General features: G+C 39.7%; 1 protein-coding gene across 1 annotated transcript in view; it reads right to left on the reverse strand.

Moving 5' to 3' along the window:
* LRP6 (LDL receptor related protein 6) overlaps nt 1-13377 on the reverse strand; it is a 143099-nt gene that overhangs the window by 59326 nt on the left and 70396 nt on the right. Inside the window, exons 6-7 of the mRNA XM_060194397.1 lie at nt 10695-11091; nt 8891-9062 (exon numbers count right to left, since the gene is read on the reverse strand). Of these exons, the coding sequence (XP_060050380.1) occupies nt 8891-9062; nt 10695-11091 (569 nt within the window). The remainder of the gene's footprint in view (nt 1-8890; nt 9063-10694; nt 11092-13377) is intronic.

Below are 13377 nucleotides of genomic sequence, written 5' to 3' on the forward strand. Positions count from 1 at the left end.
GATAAAACAACACTAACTCCTGAGTGAGGTGAAGCATCTTATTTGGAGAGGCTCTAGGGTTTGTTTGTGGCAATTCAGGAAAGCATGATTACAACTATAATCAAGCTAGTTTTTCTCATTATATATACATGTAGTAATTTTTTTAAGCACAGGCCAAGAAGAGTGGATAATGATATATATATATAATTGGATGATGTACTACTCTGGCTACTATAAATTATAATACGTTAAATAATTCTGCTAGAACTGTACATCAGCAATATAGGAATTCAAAACTCTATTATCCTAATGCACAACACCAAATACAAGTAAGACGATATAATAAGCCAGCACCATGTTTACAATCCCGTGACAGAGGCCTCAAATTCAGATATTCTTGTTGAGCGGAGGAGTCTTGTAATGGGAGTTTAGCGGCATCATTCTGTTACTGTGTCAATAAGAGTTGGGAAATATATATATATATATATATATATATATATATACACATTTATATTGTATATAAATATATATTTATATAAAATTTACATACAGAGTATAATAAAAATAGGCCAAAATTCAGGTATTTAAATTCATTATTTTGAATATTTTCTACAATGTAAATTACAATCAATTTTATAGAAAAATGTATATCATAAAGTGGCAAAGATCGAAAAGGAAGTACTTTGCACTGTTGTTAAAATCATCAGAAGAGGGAGTCGGGCGGTAGCACAGAGGGTTAAGTGCAGGTGGTGCAAAGTGCAAGGACCAGCCTAAGGATCCCGGTTCGAGCCCCCGGATCCCCACCTACAGGGGAGTCGCTTCACAGGCAGTGAAGCAGGTCTACAGGTGTCTATCTTTCTCTCCCCCTCTCTGTCTTCCCATCCTCTCTCCATTTCTCTCTGTCCTATCCAACAATGACAACAACAATAATAACTACAACAATAAACAAGGGCAACAAAAGGGAATAAATAAATAAATACTTTTTAAAAATCATCAGAAGAGGTAATAAGCTCAACAACAGCTGATTATATTCCAATTTCTTGAGGAGTAATATAACTTAGGAACAAATAAGAAAGAAAAATCATAATAAAAGGGGTCCTTGTGTGTTTTCAAAGACTTGAATAATACACAGGGTAAAAATGCCAGACCCTCCCAAAAAATTGCTTTAAAAATATCTGAATACTTGGGAAACATATTGCCTTATTAGGGAATTGATAAAATAGAGGAAGCTGTCATCAGAGGAAAATGTAGCCCTGCAATTTCAGGCTTAGAACATCAAATAGAACATTCACTAAATGCCAAGTTTTCAACACACATGCTACACAATAATACCCTCTTTATTCAAGCCCCAATAATCTCCTTCTCTGTTTCCCAACAAAGTTGTGCCAGGTACAATTAGATTTGGACAAAACTACCTATGAGAACTATATTTTTTAAATTATTATCTTTATTCATTGGATAGACAGCCAGAAATCTAGGGAGTAGGGAAAGATACAGAGGGAGAGACGACACCTGCAGCCCTGCTTCACCACTCCCAAAGCTTTCCCCTTGCAGGGGGGGACCATGGGCTTGAACCTGGGTCCTTGCACACTATAACACGTGCACTCAACCAGGTGTGCCAGCACGCGGCCCTGAACAATTGTATTTTTTAAAGTAGGGATATGTAAAACAGAAGAGACTCAAAACAGATCTCTTTGTGCTTAAAGTAGATAAGAAAACCCCATTTACCTATGACTGCCAAGGGGCACTGCATTTAGTCAGCATATGCTCAGAAATGAAGGGGGCAGGAGTGTGGTAAAAAGTATATAAGATGGTAATATATATCACCCCCTTCCCTCTCAATTTCTGACTGTCCCTATCCAGCAAATAAATAAAGATTTTTTTTTAATTTAAAAAAAGATGGTAATACAAAAAAATTTTCAACAAAGTACTTTTTTTAAAAAACATTTATTTATTTATGACAGAGAGAGGATAGAACCAGAGCATCCGTCTGACATATGCAATACTGGAGACTGAACTCAGGGCCTCATGTATGGACTAGGAAGAAGCATAATGGTTATGCAAAATATTTTCATGCCTGACGCTCTGAAGTCCCAGGTTCAATCCCCTGCTCAGACTACAATAGCAGTTGTTTTAGTGAAATCTATGGTTCAATTCAAATTAATTTCTGTCATTTAGTTGAACTGATATGCAATGTAAAAATGTACCATCCTGAAAAATAAGCCAGTAGTGCATACTTTATATTATGGCAAGGAAGTACTATAAAAACTGGTAAATTACAATGGTGTGTCTTTGCAATCAGCAAGTAGTATTGCAGGCCTCAGTGTGTCAGATATTTTTGGTAATGAAAACTGACCAAGAAAAACGTGAATGCTGTTAAGACAAAATGTGCTTCTCTCTGCTTCACGGTAAAACTGAAATCATCCTCTCTGGAAATACTTCAGTATTTACTATCAGGAGGCCCCAAAACACCACAGTGACTAACACTTGGGCAGGTGGGGGAGCCCCATACAGACAAGTAGTCAGTAGCTTGTTTGTCAAAGGCAATGAAATGATTTCAGCATAATGAAGAGAAAACATAAACGAGTCTCAGCATGTGTCCTTGAAATAACACCTACAGATAAGTGGTCACTATCAACGGACAGGGAAGTAAGGCATATTCTCACAAACACATTCTCACATAGGACACTAAAAGACAGTAAGACTTGACTTTTTGAAAAATGCTCTCACTAGCAATTCCCTGTGTTATACCCCTCTTTGTAGAAGGTGATCATAATTCTCAGGTAAATCTATTCTTCCTGTAAATCTGTAGATATAAATTTATTATGGAACTCAGAGCTCCTCTATAATTTTTTTTAAATAAACTGAAATTATTATTGTTGCTGAGGACAGCTTAGGACAGTGAAAGGGGCTGAACCTGATTTGTTGGGGTCTCAGACATAAAAGCTTTTTGTATAACCGCTATGTTATCTACTCCCCAACTAAGTTGTTCTTTGGCTCTACTAACCCTCAGATTCAGCTCCCCAATATAGCCAGCATCTGGTTATATAGCCACTTACATAAAAAGGGAATGAGAGGGGGCCGGGTGGTAGCACAGCGGTTAAGCACACATGGCGCAAAGCCAAGGACCGGCATAAGGATCCTGGTTTGAGTCCCCAGCTCCCCACCTGCAGGGGAGTAGCTTCACAAGTGGTGAAGCAGGTCTGCAGGTGTCTTTCTCTCCCCCTGTCTTCTCCTCCTCTCTCCATTTCTCTCTGTCCTATCCAACAACAATGACAGCAGTAACAATAGTAACAACAACAACAATAAACAACAAGGGCAACAAAAAGAAAAAAAAAGCCCTCCAGGAGCAGTGGATTCCTAGTGGATTCGCACTGAGCCCCAGCAATAACCCTGGAGGCAAAAAAAAAAAGGGAATGAGAACTTCATCTAAGGAATCTCCTTGCTGCAGACAGTATAAGCAAGTAACATTCTGAGCTCCAGAGCCACTGAAAACACAAGAGCTTAGTATTCTTTACTTTGCTACAGAGTAATTTAACAAAAACTATCTATTTTTCCCAAATGTACTATAAACACATTAGTACAGTGTGATCCCAAGGAAAATCTAAAATCTTTTGAAAGAGTATATAAAATCGTATACTCAAGACGTGACACTCAATATTGTACTGGAGAAACAATGCTTTTTACTTTTGGGCATGAAAAAATATGCGAAGCATTCTTAAGAGAATGGAACTGGAAGGAAGCATGAGAGCAGACCAGGGTCAGGAACATTCTGAGTTTCGGTACCTATGTAACAAGACTAGCAAGTAGTCTTAGAAAAAGTATGCACTGGGGGCTAGGCAGTAGCGCAGCAGGTTAAGCACACATGGCATGAAGCGTAAGGACTGGCATAAAGGACCCCGGTTAGAGCCTCTGGCTCCCCACCTATAAGGAGGTCACTTCACAAGCAGTGAAGCAAGTCTGCAGATGTCTTATCTTTCTCTCCCCCTCTCTGTCTCCCCTCCTCTCTTGATTTCTCTCTGTCCTATCCAACAACAGCAGCAGTGACAACAATAATAACAACAGCAACAAGGGCAACAAAATGGGAAACATGGCCTCCAGGAGCAGTGGATTCGTAGTGCAGGCACTGAGCCCCAGCAATAACCCTGGAGGCAAAAAAGGATGCAACTTTACATTTTTACCTTTCTATCAGTTTGCAAGCTCAATACAATTCATCTGCTACCAGAGAAATCAAGATGAAAGGCTAGTGGTGGCATTGCTCCTAATAAATTGCTTCCAGTATCAGAAAGGAAAGCAGCTTTTCTCCCCTAATTAGAAAAAAATCAATTCAGATGAAGAGCTGTACTTTTCTCCTTAGTGAATAACATATCAGTGATTTTACCATCATCACAAGAAGGGAGTTAGTACCAATACGCATTCTTTTAATTTATGGATGTGTCTGTCGGATATGAAAAATGGGGTGGGGGGAGGTAACATAATGGTTATGCAAAGAGTCTCCCATGCCCAAGGCTCCAAAGCCCCATGTTCAATCCCCAGTACCACCACAAACCAGAGCTGAGCAGTGGGAGGGAGGGAGGGAGGGAGGGAGGGAGGGAGGGAGGGAAGGAAGGAAGGAAGGAAGGAAGGAAGGAAGGAAGGAAGGAAGGAAGGAAGGAAGGAAGGAAAGGGGAGGGGAGAAGAGGAGAAGGAGGAGGAGGGAAGGGGAGGGGAGGGGGGAGGGCAGGGTAGGGGGAGGAGGAGGGGAGGGGAGGAGGAGGGGAGGGGAGGGAGAAAAGGAGAAAAATATGACAAAAGCAGTGATGTTCTAAGTAAGAAAACGCTATCAGAATCTGGGGGGTCAGGAGGAGGGGTGGTTTTCCATCTAATTTACCACTATCCCCCAGTCTGTGAAAAAGAAGGAGAAGAACAGGGGAGCTCCAGCAAACCCGGAATAAGATATATGAGCTGGAAAGGAAGGCAAGCCAGGTTTAAGGACATGGGTACTCCTCAGGAAAGGGGAAAAGAAGGAAGCAAGGAGTAAATGACACTCCTGTATAAAATGCATATAAAGCTCAAGAACAGATGCTAGAATGGATACTAACTTTCAGACCATTGTACTCACTGCAAACTAAAAAGTGAATATTCTTTAACCAACATATGTTGTTACGTAATATTATTCCACCAGAGTTATCCCTGGGGCTTAGTGCAACCAATACAAACACACTGCTCCTGGAAATCATTTTTCCCTTCTTTTTTTCTCCCTTATTTTATTTGATAAGGCAGAGAAAAATTGAGATGGGCAGGGGGAAATAAACACCTGCAGAGAGTCGGGTGGTAGCACAGCAGGTTAAGCAGACATGGTGCGAAGTTCAAGGACAGGCATAAGGATCCCAGTTCGAGGCCCCGGCTCCCCACTTGCAGGCAATGAAGCATGTCTTCAGGTCTATCTTTCTCTCCCCCCTCTGTCTTCCCCTCCTTTCTCCATTTCTCTCTGTCCTAACAACAAATAATATCATTAACAACAACAATAACTACAACAACAATAAAAAAAGCAAGAGCACCCAAAAAAGGAAAATAAACATAAAAAATAAATAAATAAATAAATAAATAAATAAACAAACTCCTGCAGACCTACTTCTCCACTTGTGAAGCCTCCCCCTTGGAGGTGGGGAGCAGGGGCTCACACCGAGGTCCCTAAGCCTGGTAACGTGTGTGGCTCAACTGGGTGTGCCACGACCCAGATTCTTATCTTTATTATTAAACACTGTCATTCAAAACTCCCGTAACTTCTCATTTCCGTGCCTGAATCTCTCCTGAACTATGTCACACTGAATAAACTTCTTCACATAGAGTGCTAAAAGTACACTGAAATGGGGGGGAGGGTGGAATTTAGAAAAGTCCCGGTAAAAAAACAAATTTTATTTATTAGTTTTGTCATCACCAGGGTTTCACTGCTCTGGGCTAACTTATTCACACAAAAAGATGGAGACAGAGACTTAGAGGTAGAGAGAAAGACACCACAGCAAGTAAATTTCTTCCACATGAGCTATTTTGCAAGTCAAGAAAAAAGATTTAGGGAGTCGGTGGTAGCACAGTGGGTTAAGCGCAGGTGGTGCTAAGTGCAAGGACCGGCGTAAGGACCTGGTTCAAGCCCCCAGCTCCCCACCTGCAGGGGCGTTGCTTCACAAGCGGTGAAGCAGGTCTGCAGGTATCTCTCTTTCCTCCTCTGTCTTCCCCATCTCTCTCCATTCCTCTCTGCCCTAAAGTAAATAAATAAATAAATAAATAAATAAATAAATAAATATTAAAAAGAAACAAAATTTATTTTTAATAAGATCAGCTATGGTAAGCTTTAAAAAAAAGGCAAAACCAAATATGGAATTTTAAGAAGTCCTACAAAATAATAAATGAAATGTTTGTTACTAATATAAATTATGTGCTCTTCCCTTATGTATATTCCATCCAGGAAACATGACCTTCAGACTATTTTTCTAAGAGTTGTACTACCTATACACTTAAGTGTAGTAAGTACACAGTTGATCACCAATACGCACTTGTGAACTAATGCAGAATGCTTGTACAACCTGTACTCATGCCAACCCAAGCAAAACTAACTGCCTGTCTGAAAAGTGAACCAATAACCTTTATCTCATTAGCACTGCACTCCAGCTGTTAAAGACTGACACACTAACTTGGACTGAAAGGGAGAGGGCAATAAAACACTAACAACAAGGGAGAAAATTTACAGTCAAGCCTATGCAGAATTTTCTATTAATGGAAACCAGCTGCAAGAACAAGAGATGCAGTTTTCCATATTCAAGCCTAGTGGAATATTAATGGGTTTTTCTTGTTCCAAGTTTCCATTCTGAAAGGAAAGTCCTTAAATGCATGATTCCCTTGGAGTCTCTGGGATGTTACCTTTCTAGAAGGCTGCAGGAGCCAAATTATCTCTTAGGAGATATAACCTAGTGGTTCTGAAGAGCTATTCAAGCCCTTCCTTTTATGGGCAGTCATAGGTTGCTGACCTCTGGGAAAACTGCAGTTTAAACAATTTTAAGGATGGGATCCACAAGACTAAGTTCAGCCAAACTCAAAGTTGGAATATACAGACTTCACATTCTGTATCAAAGATACATGCCATTTACAAAACACTTTGAGGGAACATTCACCACTGGCAGTTTCTAGTATAATTCTATTCTGACTACCACTGCTAAATTCTATCATTTGGCAAATATTTCATCCCAAACTTTAGTTAATTGATCTTTTTCTCACACCACTCATAAGTCAATTAAAAAAGTTGTCTGCCATGATGGACCTAGACCTCGAATAAATCCCTCTCTCCATTTTTTCCAGTCATCTCTATCAGGAACAACAAAACAGACCCCTTTGTGGGCCACCATAGGACCTTGCCCTCAACTTGAATCAACAATGGAAGAGAATGTTCCATCCTCCCTAAGGGAGGCTGGACAACATACTCTATGCTCCATCTGAGGAAGATGGGTTCTGATACTGGGGCAGTTTAGAACGTTTCTACTCATGACCAAGAATGTGAGCTCAGATCTACAGGGATGCAAAGGTCACATAGGCTCCTACACTGAATATGGGCCCCAGATCACATCAAATCAATGGGGTTTACAGTCAACAATATTTATACATCTTCCCCATATTTGGGAGCTACTCTCTTTGCAGATCCAGCTTTCTGGTCCTTCTGCCAGCCATGACTTCATCTCCCCAGATAACAACTAGGATCCACCTGCATATCAGATTTCAGGCTCAGGCAAAAAGAAAACAAACAAACAAAAAACACTAGTATAGTCACAGGCCCTTTGGAATATAACTAAAATATGCCTACTAGCTATCTACAAAATGGAGACCACCCCCCCCACACACACACACACACACACACACTTCATCTGCACTATTCCAGCCTTTATGTTCATGATTAGTCAACAACTTGTTTGGCTTTATATGTTAACTCTCTTTTCAGCCACCAGGTTCCAGATGCCAGCATGATGCCAACCAAACTTCCCTGGACAGACAACCCCACCAATGTGTCCTGGGGCTCTGATTCTACAGAACCCCATCCCACTAGGGAAAGAGAGAGGCAGGCTGGGAGTATGGATCGACCTGTCAATGCCCATGTTCATCGGGGAAGCAATTACAGAATTCAGACCTACATCTCACAAAGACCTTGGGTACATACTCCCAGAGGGTTAAAGAACAGGAAAGCTATCAAGGGAGGGGATGAGATACGGAGTTCTGGTGGTGGGAATTGTGTGGAGTTGTACCCCTTTTAGCCTATGGTTTTGTCAGTGTTTCCTTTTTATTTAAAAAAAAAAAAAAGGAAAAGTTGTCTGCATGGTGCAAAGCTATACACCTGAAATGTGTGTAATGTTATATAAATCAACATTATCTCAATAAAAATATTATTTTTGAATGTAAATAATGTAAAAATAAAACTCTTGAATAGGAATTACTTGCATGTGGTCATCTCAAAACAGTATTTATACTTAACATCACTAATTATAAGCAAACAAATATATACATACACACACAGAGAGATTTGGTTTTCCTAATACAACTACTAATGTTTCCAATACATATCTTATATAATACTTGTTTTTATGTAGAAACTATATATAGGGAATTCAGGCAGTGGCTTTGCCCAAAATAAGAAAATCATTCAGGTAAGTTCTTAAGACCAGAAATAGATTAACACCTTTTCTCATGCCAGTATAATTCAGAAACAGTAGAGTAAGGTGTAAGAAAATACATAATCCCTAGAATCTTGAAAGTTGAGTCAAATTTCTATAAAAGAATACCTCTAGGACCAAAGACATCTTAAGAGGTGAGAACATCTACATTGGATTACCATCAACTAAAAAACATTATAAAATCTTTTTTTTTTTTTATGGAAAAGCAGAGAACAAACCTCAATTTTGTCTGTCTTGGCATCTCCCCAGTATATTTTGCCTTCATCATAATCCAAGGCTAAACCATTTGGCCAACCGAGTGAAGTGTTAACCAACACGACTCGGTCAGAACCATCCAGAGCTGCTCGTTCAATTTTGGGGATTTCCCCCCAGTCAGTCCAATACATGTACCTACAGAAGAATATAGGCAATGAGCTTCAAACTGACAATTAGCTAACTTTCATATAATATACTAAAAGTGAAAATCACTCCCTCACTATTATACTGGCGTCATTAGTAATTACACTCCACAGAAAGAAAACAATCACAACTCAAGAAAACTGAAAGGACGCTTAAGACATTTAAAATAGCAGTGTTCAAGTCAGTAGGAAATTCAGATTAAACAGTGTTTTCTAGAATGACACTAATGATGCCTTCCAATAATGAGATCTCCTTTTAGTAATACACACACATGTATATACATGTATCTTTTCCATTTTTTTTTCCTAGATAGCTTGTCATCTTGGACATAAAATTATTCCAGTACTAGCATTCAGATGACCAACTAAATTAACACACTAATACCTCTTGTAAGTGCTAAGTGATTACTCTGGTTCCTGGGAGTTTAAGTGGCTCTGTGGCATTGGTAGACACGTAAGAGTAATATAACATGTTTACTGTGGAGGGCTTGCAAGAGTTCACTTGGATAGGGCACAGCTTCGCCATGTGTGCCAACTAGCACACAATGCACTGAAGGAAGCTTTGATGCTGTATAGTCTCATCTCTTCTCTCTTTCTAAAAATAGTAATATGCTATGTTTACCCTTAAAATAAATCTCATGGTACCAAAAAAATACTGGTGCACACTCACAATGCTGTTTTCCTGGACTGCGGTTAGAGTAGACTGTTTCCCTTAACCTTCTCCCAAAAAGAACAAGTTGCCTGGCCCGAAATTTTTTTAGAAATTAAGTCATTCGTGTATTTGGAAAAATACAAAATTAAGAATTATTCTTTACCATATCATTAAATTAAAGGGGGTAATGAGTTATAAAAATAATGCATTTCTCCATTTTTCATGGTTATGATGAAACCTGACAAAATCTGCAGTTAACACCCAAAGTCAGCAGGCATGGACTTAATTTGGAAAGAAAGGAGTCAGGTGGCAAATAGGTTATGTGCACATAGGTTAAGTGCACTTGTTACCTACCACGAGCCAGGTGCACATAGGTTAAGTTCACTTGTTACCTACCAAGAGCAAGAAAACAGGTTCAAATCCCTCAGTCCCCATGTTAGGGGAAGCTTCATAAGTAGTGCAACAGTGCTGCAGCTCTCTCTCTCTCTCTCTCTCTCTTTCTTTCTCTCTCCTCTCTTAACTTCTCTATCTCTACCCAGTAAATGAATAAATAATGTTATTTTTTTAATTTTAGAAAGGAAAAATATTCAAAACATTTGTTAAAGGGAGCTAGGTAGTGGTGCAACTGGGTAAGCATACTCATTCCCATGTGCAAGGATTCAAGTTCAAGCCCATAGGCCCCACATGGAATGAGGAAGCTTCAAAAGCAGTGATAAAGTACTGCAGGTATTCCCCCCCTCTGTCTAGTCCCCCTTCCCTCTCAATTTCTCTGTCTTATCAAAAAGGGGGGGGGGTCTTTCAAACAGGCTAGAAATTCTTCAGCTTGAAATCTTATTCTAATAACTGTATCTGAAAACACATAACCTTAAAGAACTGCTTGCTGAAAAAAGAAACATATACTTCACAATGGGTTTGTCAATGTTTTATATATCTATAGAAATCAGAAACACCAGGTAAAACTTTGTATCTTACCCAAGCATGGGATCTAAAACAATAGCCCGGGGCTCCTCTAAGTCCTCTGAAATTACAATCTTCCTCATGGTTCCATTGAGCTTTGTCACTTCTATTCGGTCGGTGCCAGTGTCTGTCCAGTAAAGATTCCGGGCAACCCAGTCCACAGCAATCCCATCAGGATGCGCAATCTGAGCTGTGACCACAAACTGACTGCCAGACCCATCTATGAATGAGCGGCGTATGGCCCTCACTTCATCGTCAGTCCAGTATATGTAGCCCTCCACAGGATCATAGTCTATGGCGATGGCATGCCGGATGTCTTCTAATTGTAGAACAATGTCTGTGAAATCTGGTGTATCCAAAGAAATGCGTCTCAAGTCTGTTCTTCTGGCTAAAAGCAGTAATTCAGTAGCACCTAAAGCAACAAAGGGGGGGGGGGGAGAAAAACACGAAAAATTTAATCACTCCAAATGAAGAAAACTCCAGGGGTCTATCCAGAATGATAATGGATCTTTGCTATTTGATCTTAATTTCCCTCTCTACTAATGTCATGTTTTGTGTCTGCTCATTACTGGTGACAGTGACTGAGAACTGGTTTTATAGTTTGACCATTTGGTGATCTTTATAAATACATTGAAGCACATGGAGGCCAATTTTTCACTGAATGAAAGATGATGGAAAATTTGGACTCAATCTTTTTTGCTTATTGATTTGAGCCCAGACGAATTTTCTCCTGATCCCATGGAGAAAGGAAAAAACTCTTTTATACCAGGACTTGGGAGGTTTGGGGTTGCTGTACTGAATCTTGACCCGAGAGGCCAGGCAGCGGTACACCTGGTTAAGGGCACACATTACAGTGTAGAAGGGTTCAAGCCCCTGGTCCCTACCTGCATGGGGAAAGCTTCATGAGTGGTGAAGCTGAGCTGCAGGTGTCTCATTTCTCTACCTCTCTACCTCTCCCACTACTCTAAATTTTTCTCTGTCTCTATGCAATAACAAAAATTTAAAAAAAAAGTCTTAACCCACTACTGGAAATCTTTATCTGTGCATCTATATGTCTTTAGTTATAAAAGCTTTTGTGTGACTGTGATATTGCTGTACCTTCAGAGGGTATTAATAAATTGTATTATAAAGTTTCATGTTACCGAGGTTATTTTCTGATCAGCTGACAGAAATAAACAAGGACTTATATACTTACACACAAATACTTCTAAAATTCCCAGATAATAGTAAAATTGAATGTCTAATACATTAAATATGCTATATTAAAAATTCTTACAGAATTTGTCCAGCCCCAGTGGAGAGCAGTCTGGAGAATTCTCAGAAGGCTACAAGTGGATCTATCCTATGAACCTGCAATTCCTCTCCTGGGGATATATCCTAAGGAACCAAAGATACCCACCTAAAAAGGTTTGTATATACCTACATTCATAGCAGCACAGTTTGTAATAGCCAAAATTTGGAAGCAACCCAGGTGTCCAACAACAGATCAGTGGCTAAGTTGTGGTATATATATGCAATAGAATACTACTTAGCTATTAAAAATGGTGATTTCATCTTCTTCCCCTAATCTTGGATAAGCTTGAAGGAATCATGACAAATGAGATAAGTCAGAAACAAAAGGATGAATATGGAATGATCTCACTCATAGGCAGAAATTGAAAAACAAAATCTGAAGGGAAAACACTAAGCAGAACTTGCACTGAAGTTGGTGTACTGCACCAAAAGAAAAGGCTTTGGGGTGGGAGGGGGAAGGTTCAGATCCTAGAACATGACGGCATAGGAGGAACTAGTGGGGGTGAAGCAGGTCTGCAGGTGTCTATCTTTCTCTTCCCCTCCTCTCTCCATTTCTCTCTGTCCTGTCCAACAACGAACGACATCAAGGACAACAATAATAATCACAAGAAGGCTACAATAACAAGGGCAACAAAAGGGGGAAAGGGTGGCCTCCAGGAGCAGTGGCTTCATGGTGCAGGCACTAAGCCCTAGCAATAACCCTGGAGGTAAAATAAAATAAAATAAAATAAAATTGTACATTCTAAAAGCTTGAAATTTTTTTATATTTATTCCCTTTTGTTGCCCTATTGTTTTACTTTTGTAGTTATTATTGTTGCCATCGTTGTTGGATAGGACAAAGAAATAGAGAGAGGATGGGAAGACGGGGAGAGAAAGACAGACAGCTGCAGACCTGCTTCACCACTTGTGAAGCGGCCTCCCTGCAGGTGGGGAGCCAGGGGCTCAAACCGGGATCCTTAATTAAACTGGTTCTTGCACTTTGCACCACCTGCACTTAACCTGCTGTGCTACCGCCTGGCCCCCTAAAGGCTTGAATTTTATGGTACGTAATTTATAACTCAGTAAAGCTGTTTTAACAAAGGGAAATTAGGACAAAATCTGGTAAAATTAAGAACAAAAGATGTGGAGAAGGAAACAGCAGCAGTAGAGAGGTAACTGAATAAAAACAAAACAGTGGTTAAAACTAAAGAGTTGTGGGTCTCTAATTTAAGCCACTATATAAGCTTAAGCAAAATACACCTAACAGTCTGCTTCCTCATCTGTGTTACTCATAAAGTTGTTGTGAGGATGAAAATAAAGAAACAGAAAATTCAGGAATGTTTTGAACATATAAATACACCATTACGTATTTATATATGTCCAACTGCATTTCACTAAATTATCTACCATATTTATTTTAAATGTT

The sequence above is a fragment of the Erinaceus europaeus genome, chromosome 7, assembly GCF_950295315.1.
Source record: "Erinaceus europaeus chromosome 7, mEriEur2.1, whole genome shotgun sequence".
Taxonomy (NCBI): Eukaryota; Metazoa; Chordata; class Mammalia; order Eulipotyphla; family Erinaceidae; genus Erinaceus; species Erinaceus europaeus.